This window comes from Tasmannia lanceolata, unplaced genomic scaffold (assembly GCF_043159265.1).
Source record: "Tasmannia lanceolata isolate RefF3 unplaced genomic scaffold, GAP_Taslan_0.1 ptg000003l, whole genome shotgun sequence".
Classification (NCBI taxonomy): domain Eukaryota; kingdom Viridiplantae; phylum Streptophyta; class Magnoliopsida; order Canellales; family Winteraceae; genus Tasmannia; species Tasmannia lanceolata.
This window is the reverse complement of record NW_027518680.1, coordinates 59,304,809-59,313,392: the sequence shown is the minus strand read 5'-3', so window position 1 is coordinate 59,313,392 and position 8,584 is coordinate 59,304,809. Positions and strand designations below refer to the sequence as shown.

General features: G+C 38.9%; 2 protein-coding genes across 2 annotated transcripts; both read left to right on the top strand.

Moving 5' to 3' along the window:
- The first annotated feature begins 537 nt into the window (after positions 1-537).
- LOC143863740 (protein FAR1-RELATED SEQUENCE 5-like) lies at positions 538-4,257 on the top strand. Its single transcript, XM_077374504.1, has 3 exons — positions 538-3,944; positions 4,020-4,092; positions 4,231-4,257. Exons 1-2 carry the CDS (start codon positions 1,614-1,616, stop codon positions 4,041-4,043), a joined length of 2,355 nt encoding a protein of 784 aa, XP_077230619.1. The 5' UTR covers positions 538-1,613; the 3' UTR covers positions 4,044-4,092; positions 4,231-4,257.
- Positions 4,258-4,776: 519 nt separating this feature from the next.
- LOC143869980 (hexon) lies at positions 4,777-5,130 on the top strand. Its single transcript, XM_077376513.1, has one exon. It carries the CDS (start codon positions 4,777-4,779, stop codon positions 5,128-5,130), a length of 354 nt encoding a protein of 117 aa, XP_077232628.1.
- The last annotated feature ends 3,454 nt before the right edge of the window (positions 5,131-8,584 follow it).

The window sequence follows — 8,584 nt, the reverse complement described above, 5'->3', positions numbered from 1 at the left end:
CCTTATATTTTTTTAAAAATACTTTACTATACGGGCTTACACCATATTACATATCGTGTAAACTTACAAGTTTTATATGGGAAAGTGATATATATATATATATATATATATATATATATATATATATATATATATATATATATATATATATAGAGAGAGAGAGAGAGAGAGAGAGAGAGAGAGAGAAAACGGTTCCTACACATATGTGTAGAGAATTCTCTAAACATTAGTGATGTGTGGAGATGTGGCTTAAGCAAGACCCTTAGATCAATAGGCATCTAAGCCATCCATTCCAAAATCGAAAACCAGTGTTTGGGTTTCTCGTTCCCAAACCCAAAAACGAACAGAGAAGAAAAACGATTGAAACCCAAAATCTAGGGCATCTGAGATTGAAACCCAAAAACGTAAACCTCTTCTCTTCTCTGATTACCTTCTCTGGTTTTGATAGATCCTCATCTCCTTGCATCTCCTAAGCCGACGATCTCTCGGGTTTTGTACGAACTCGGTTCGGGTTTTGTTCTCTGTAGACCGTCGCATCTCCTTCACAGTTCGAGGTAGACCGTTGAAGAAGAACAAGGGTGCAACCCAAAGCCGACGATCTCCTTCACCAGGTAAGTCGTTCCTTCTCTGTTCTCTTTTTTTTCCATTTTTTAATGCTAAAAAAGGGGAAGAATCGGGTTTTTGGGTTTATCTTTGTTTTAGGTTTCTTGCTCTTGGTGAAGGAGATCGTCGGCTTTGGGTGAAGGAGATCGTTGTGAAGCAGAAACCCAAAATGCTTATTTCCAGTGTTAAAAAATGGAAACTCAGCAACAAACCCAAAAACGAAAAAAACAGAAAAAAACCTCTTCTCTGTTCTTTTTTTTTTCCATTTTTTCATGCTAAAAGAGGGGAAGAATCGGGTTTTTGGGTTTATCTTTGCTTTTGGGTTTCTTGCTCTTGGTGAAGGAGAATTCTCTACTTTGGGTGAAGGAGATCTTGGTGAAGCAGAAACCCAAAATGCTTATTTCCAAAACGAAAAAAACCGAAAAGGAAGAAGAGCTGTTCTTTTTATTTTTTCCATTTTTTTATGGTAAAAGAGGAAGAATCGGGTTTTGTGGGAACAGAGAAGGAAGAAGAGCTTCTCTCTTTTTATTTTCGTTTCCCATTTTTTTATGGTAAAAGAGGAAGAATCGGGTGTTGTGGGAACCTCTTCTCTCTTTTTATTTACGTTTCCCTTTTTCCCCACAAAATGCAGGGATTAGGGGTAGCGTTCCTCTATTACGGTAGTTAAATCTGTGGAGGAACAGAGAAGGAAGAAGAGCTTTTTTACTCAACATAGTCTGAACTGGTAAGAGTTTATTAATATTTTTTTGATCTTATTTCCAGTGTTGAAGGGATTTAAATGCTTATTTCCAGTATGAATTAGGGTTTCTATCGATGTTTAGGTTGTTATAATTTTCTCTTTAGCTTTTTGGTGTGAGATTCATCTTTACGGTTTCTATTTACTTACTTATCTCATCAATTTGCAAATTTCTAAATTTTGAAGTTACATGTTTATCTCGATCTGATGTTTTTTTCGGTTTGTATGGTCGATCAGTTGCATCTTCAGGTTTTTTGATCCTCTTTTACAGTATATGGATCCGTTTGGGCTGTCTATTGTGGATGTTGATGAAAATAGATTAATTATGGCTGATGATACAATGTCGCAAGCCGATAGGTTATGTGTTGATGAGGGAAATAGATTAGATATGGGTGATGAAGAGGAACCGCTAGGTTGGGCTGATAATGACGAGGGCGGTACTGGTACCTCAGAAACGCCTAATAAGGATGATGCGGCGAGTGTTTTAGGTAGCAAACCTTTTGAAGGCCAGCTTTTTGATAATTGTGAAGATGCCTATGCATTCTATAACTCATATGCGTTGAGTACAGGTTTTGGAATTCGAAAAGGCAGGACCAATAGGTCGAGCAAAACAGGTGAACCTATAAGGAAGAGTTATGTATGTGATAAAGAGGGATTGAGAAATCCTAATGATAAGAGACAGATTGGGATGGATGTGAAGCGGCGTCGTGAAACAAGAGAGGGTTGCGAGGCAAAGATGGAAATCAATTTGACAAAAGAGGATAAGTGGGAAGTTAGAATTTTTGTGGAAGAACATTGCCATGATCTTACATCTCCATTGAAGACACGATTGCATCATTCACATAATACATTACATAAGAAAGCCTTATGTAAAAACTTGATGGATAAAATGCACAGTGATGGGTTTGGTCCTTCTGGCATTGCAAGGGCAATTAACGCTTCAAATGATGGTTCATCTAGTGCTCTCACACCAGATCAGGTGTCGTCTCATTTGAGAGCACATAGGGCTAACAACATGGGACGAGAAGCTGCCACAATAGCTAATCAGTTCCAACAGAAACGAGCGGAAGATCCGAATTTTCAGTTTGCCATGGAGATAGATGTTGATGGAAACCTGAGATCGATGTTTTGGGCGGATTCGAGGGCCAGAGAGGCATACCTAACCTTTAGCGACGTAATTGTTTTTGACGTCACTTATAAGACGAACAGGTATAGGATGCCGTTTGCACCATTTACCGGCGTAAACCACCACAGACAGTGTACACTTTTTGGTTGTGCCCTCTTAGCAGATGAGACGGAGGAGACATTCACTTGGTTGTTTCGACAGTGGTTAAAATGCATGTTTGACAAAGCTCCAGGGTGTATAATAACTGATATGGATGGGGCGATGAGAAACGCGATTAGGCATGTTTTTCCAAATACACGCCATCGCTTTTGCTCTTGGCACATTAGTAGGCATCTAGTTGAGCATGTTCCAGACATGAGAGATGCAACTAGCCAGTTGTATAAGGAATACAACCATTGGTTTTATAGGAAACACAAAGCCGACAGTGAGAAGGAATGGGGAGCGTTGGTGGAGAAATATAATTTAGATGACAGACATTGGTTATGTAAGATGTGGGATTTACGAATGCACTGGGTTCCTGCTTATTTTAGAGACACATTTACAGCTGGAATGACTTCAAGTGCACGAAGCGAAAGCATTAATGCTTTCTTCGATGGATTTGTTAAGCAAAGTACCACTTTAGAAGAATTCGTGGTACAATATGAAAAGGCACTTGTGGCTCGGCGGAAAAAGGAAGCTGAAGAGGATTGGAGGACTAAATCATCACATGCAGCATTGAAGACAAAGAGCACCTTGGAAGCAGATGCAGCAAAGTGTTATACTAGGAAATTTTTTGACTTGTTCCAACTTCAATTTCTAGCGAGTATTGATTGTTGGGAGGACAAGGAGAGTGAGAATGGAAACGTCACTGAATACAAGGTAAGAATGCGTAATGAGGAGGAATGGAAGAGTTACAAGGTTATATATGATGTATCGGAAGGTGTTAATGCTACATGTGAGTGTGCGATGTCTGAGACCGCAGGGATTCTATGTAAACACATACTTCGCATAATGGATATGAGGCGTTTAGGTTCTATTCCTGAGCGATATCTCTTAAATAGGTGGACAATTAGGGCGAGATATCAAGTGAATAGTTTCGCATCTACAACAATAGGAGATAGTGACGAAGTAACTTCATTTGAGAGATGGTGCATTACATCAAGGGTTCATAAAGTACTAGATGAACACCCGAGAAAGAAGAGCATTTTGAAGAAGATGGAAGAAGACTTAAATGTGTGGGTAGCGGAATGCGAAGAAGCAAAGAAAGACAAGGAGAGTGTCTTGGAAAGCAGTGGCAGTCAAGTACAATCCAACTATCCTCTCGAGATACGTATTCATGACCCTCAAGTTGTGAGAACCAAGGGTCGGCCAAAAAATGCTACAAGGTTTAAATCTCCATTGGAGGCCTCTCAATCTCAACCCAAGCAGCAAAGGACGTGTAAAAAATGTGGAGAAAAAGGCCATTATGCGACCACGTGCAAAAACATACCCGAGGAAGAGGTATGTTTTTAAATCTCAATGTGTTTCTAATAATTTTTTCCAAATTGGAAGGTTTATAATATGTTTCTCATATAGATGACTACAACGAAGGTTGTATAGGAAGAGGTTAGAGTTGGCGAGGAGGAGGACCACCGTTGGAGTGCACTAAGTAATCCTTCTATTCTTTTTAATTAAAACTCATGCAAAATGATTGGCCATCCTTTTTTTATCTGTGTGCCATATCTTGTTTCACTTCTAATAGATTTTTGTGTACCACTGATGAATTTTAATCATGCATTTGATGCAGGTCAGTAGAAGAGGTTGGAAATTGGTCACTGAAGTTTTTGTATTTGGATACAAAAATACATCAATCATCCCCTAAATATAAGGCTAATCTGGTTCATTTTGTTTGGGTGTGATATGTCCAGTAAAGGCAAGAGATGATGTCTGTTACAAAAAAAGAAAATTGCCTTTGCCACATTTGTTTGTTTATGCTCATCACTTTGGTTAATTAATTCACATGAATCCAAATCTGGTTCATTTTTGTTTGGGTGTGATTGGTCTGGGTTCCCACAGATGACCTGCCTTAGATTTTTCTTTATATAGAGAATATATTCAGATTCAAACAAAAAACTTTACTTGAGTACATGTGGAAGTTCTTCTACACACTAAGACTGAGTGATATTGCTTTCTTCTTTACAGTGTGTCACTACTCTTGCTAAGAACATAAAAACCATCATCAGTTTTGAACAAAGTTACACGCGCAGAAAATTCAGAACCCAGCTGCCATGGGTAGCTCATGATATCTTCCAGTTCAAAAAGATTTTGAGAAACCTCTGATCGACAGAGAATCATGGTTCAGACACTTGAAGCGATCAAGGATGCTGGTTGGTCTATCAAGGTGGGGACAACTGGCACAATTGGTTCATTGATGACCAGGGAATTGAAATCCCTGAAACATGCTCCACTTCCATCAGTTCCCACTAGAAGAAAACCTCAAACAAGTTCAGTTTCAGTTCCATGTGGCAGTACTGCCCTTAAAAAATCAAAGCCAAGACGAAAATCGTTCGACGAAGGTAGCAGCAACAACAGGACTGTTAATCGCAGAAGCCCTGCAAATACCCAAAGAACACGAGCTAACCTTCAAAAAAGTGATCATCACATTGCTATGCTAAGCTCTGATAACATCCCCACAGAGGAATCCTAACATAGAGAAACTAGACAAGAAAGGATCTTTAATTGTTGAAGTTGTGGTTATAAAATGCGGCAATCCAGAGAAAACAAGGTCCAGCCACATCACCAACCGCCTCAAGAAGCTCAGCTTCTCCAAGCTCTCAGAAACTATCACCTAACCATGTGAATTATTTACATCAGTTTTCAGATTCCTGTACTTGAATCCAGGCACTCCATTCAGCTGATTATCGACAACCTCAACTGCAGAGCAGATGCTCGGCAAGAATCCAACACCTCTCTTCTTCCTCCTCTTTGACTTTACAATTCCAAACCCAAAATTGGGTCCAGAACCACTGTCACTGATGTAATTCATCTCTGTAATCTGCATCCATGGTCCCCGTGAATGGTTACTGCAATCCAGTTCAAGCCTTCTGAAGTACTCGATCAAGGATGCTGGTTGGTCATTCAAACAAAATGAACCAGATCTGAATATATTCTCGCTTGCAAAAGAAGAAAATTGCCTTTGCCACATTTGTTTGTTTATGCTCATCACTTTGGTTAATTAATTCACATGAATCCAAATCCATTTCTTCCAATGTAGTACATGAGATATATAGCCCACATGAGATTGAACACCAGTCCTGTTTGTAGAGTCGACTTATCAGTTAATTTACAAGTGCAACCATGGCAAAACAACTAAACAAGCAAACCATTACAAGAGATGATGTCTGTTACAATATGATTGAGACTCTTTCATTCTTCCCACCTCACTTAGTGCTACATTTAAAAAAAAAAAAAACAAGAAAAAAAACCACAACACCCATAACTTTAATCCACCCAGTTTCATTCTCGACCACTTTAACGGCTTCACGTCCCTGTTGCACCAACACCTTCAATTCAGCAACCTCATTATCCAACCTTTCCAACACTTTAATGGCTTCACGTCCCTGTTGCACCAACACCTTCAATTCGGCAACCTCGCTCTCCAACCTTTGCAGACGTTGATTTGCAATCATGTTGTCCCTCCTCAAACGAAATTCGTTGTCGTCAACATCATTTTGACACCAACGGAAATACTCACACTTCTTGATGCCAAGTTCCTGTGTGTTGCATTAGCTTTAGGAATTTGAAATTTGATCAAGAAATTAAATCACACGTATGAATTTTTACTTACAAGAAATCCACATGTGTAGTAAGGCCGTCCTCGGTTTCCATTCTTATCTGACTTAGTTATTCTGATACATGCTTTCTTTTGACACTCACAATTCACCACAGTTGAACTACCATCACTCTTAGTAGACGACGCCATCGATTAATCTTAACTATCTGCACACAATCAGAACATATCCCATATTTCCACTTCAAATGTCACAGAAAATCAATTAAATGATGTTCACAAAAAATCCTGCAATACAAAAGCCCATACAATTCTACACGACAAAAAATATACTACATGAGAAATAGAAAAGGGGAGGGAGAAAAGATTCCCACATTATCGACCTTCTCCTTCTGATGCCGTTTGCTCCATTTATGTACACAAAGTCGTAAAAGCTAAAGAGAAAATTATAACAACCTAAACATCGATAGAAACCCTAATTCATACTGGAAATAAGCATTTAAATCCCTTCAACACTGGAAATAAGATCAAAAAAAATATTAATAAACTCTTACCAGTTCAGACTATGTTGAGTAAATAAGCTCTTCTTCCTTCTCTCTTCCTCCACAGATTTAACTACCGTAATAGAGAAACGCTACCCCTAATCCCTGCATTTTGAGGGGAAAAAGGGAAACGTAAATAAAAAGAGAGAAGCTGCTAACCCGAGAATCTAAGGCGAGGAAGCGAGATGCGTTTCCTCATTTTTGTCTTCCTAGTGTTTGGGTTTCTGCTTTTGTTCTTCCCTTTGTTTGAGTTTCACCCTTACCTGGGGAAGGAGGTGGAAACCCAAGAGCAAGAAAGCCAACAACGAAAAAAACCCAAAAACCCGATTCTTCTTCTTTTAGCATAAAAAAATGAAAAAAAAAAAAAAAAAACAGAGAAGAGGTTTATAGATTTGGGTTTCTTGTTGAGATGCCCTAGTTTTCGGTTTTTTCGTTTTTGGGTTTGTTGCTGAGTTTCCATTTTTTTTCGTTTTGGAAATAAGCATTTTGGGTTTCTGCTTCACCAAGATCTCCTTCACCCAAAGTAGAGAATTCTCCTTCACCAAGAGCAAGAAACCCAAAAACAAAGATAAACCCAAAAACCCGATTCTTCCCCTCTTTTAGCATGAAAAAATGGAAAAAAAAAAGAACAGAGAAGAGGTTTTTTTCTGTTTTTTTCGTTTTTGGGTTTGTTGCTGAGTTTCCATTTTTTAACACTGGAAATAAGCATTTTGGGTTTCTGCTTCACAACGATCTCCTTCACCCAAAGCCGACGATCTCCTTCACCAAGAGCAAGAAACCCAAAACAAAGATAAACCCAAAAACCCGATTCTTCCCCTTTTTTAGCATTAAAAAATGGAAAAAAAAAGAGAACAGAGAAGGAACGACTTACCTGGTAAAGGAGATCGTCGTCTTTGGGTTGCACCCTTGTTCTTCTTCGACGGTCTACCTCGAACTGTGAAGGAGATGCGACGGTCTACAGAGAACAAAACCCGAACCGAGTTCGTACAAAACCCGAGAGATCGTCGGCTTAGGAGATGCAAGGAGATGAGGATCTATCAAAACCAGAGAAGGTAATCAGAGAAGAGAAGAGGTTTACGTTTTTGGGTTTCAATCTCAGATGCCCTAGATTTTGGGTTTCAATCGTTTTTCTTCTCTGTTCGTTTTTGGGTTTGGGAACGAGAAACCCAAACACTGGTTTTCGTTTTTGGAATGGATGGCTTAGATGCCTATTGATCTAAGGGTCTTGCTTAAGCCACATCTCCACACATCACTAATGTTTAGAGAATTCTCTACACATATGTGTAGGAACCGTTTTCTCATATATATATATATATATATATATATATATATATATATATATATATATATATATATATATATATATGTATTTGTTCCTTTTTTAGTAATTATCTAATGGGAAAGTGATTATCTAATAATTATTTTAATCTAGGGATAATTACATTTACACCCCCTCTAGTTTCTGACACATCCACTTCCACCCCTATAGTTTAAAAAGTAACAAATACACCCCTGTAGTTTCAATTTGTTTAAGGTTTGCCCCCTCAGCTGAAGGTTTGTCTATAGATTGAAGGGTTAGGATGATCCGATGGAGCTGATTTTTTGGGCACACCCTATCTATGACAGGACCCATCAAATGAACGCTTTGGATCATCCAAATAATGTGGGCCCATACCCGAATCCAAAGCGTTTGGTAGTGTTTGGATTCGGGTATGGGCCCACATTATTTGGATGATCCAAAGCGTTCATTTGATGGGTCCTGACATAGATAGGGTGTGCCCAAAAAATCAGCTCCATCGGATCATCCTAACCCTTCAATCTATGGACGA

Coding starts and splice junctions, on each gene's coding strand:
- LOC143863740 (XM_077374504.1), top strand. CDS start 1,614: ATGGATCCGTTTGGGCTGTCTATTGTGGATGTTGATGAAAATAGATTA. Junction 3,945..4,019: donor AAAACATACCCGAGGAAGAG/GTATGTTTTTAA, acceptor TTTCTCATATAG/ATGACTACAACGAAGGTTGT.
- LOC143869980 (XM_077376513.1), top strand. CDS start 4,777: ATGGTTCAGACACTTGAAGCGATCAAGGATGCTGGTTGGTCTATCAAG.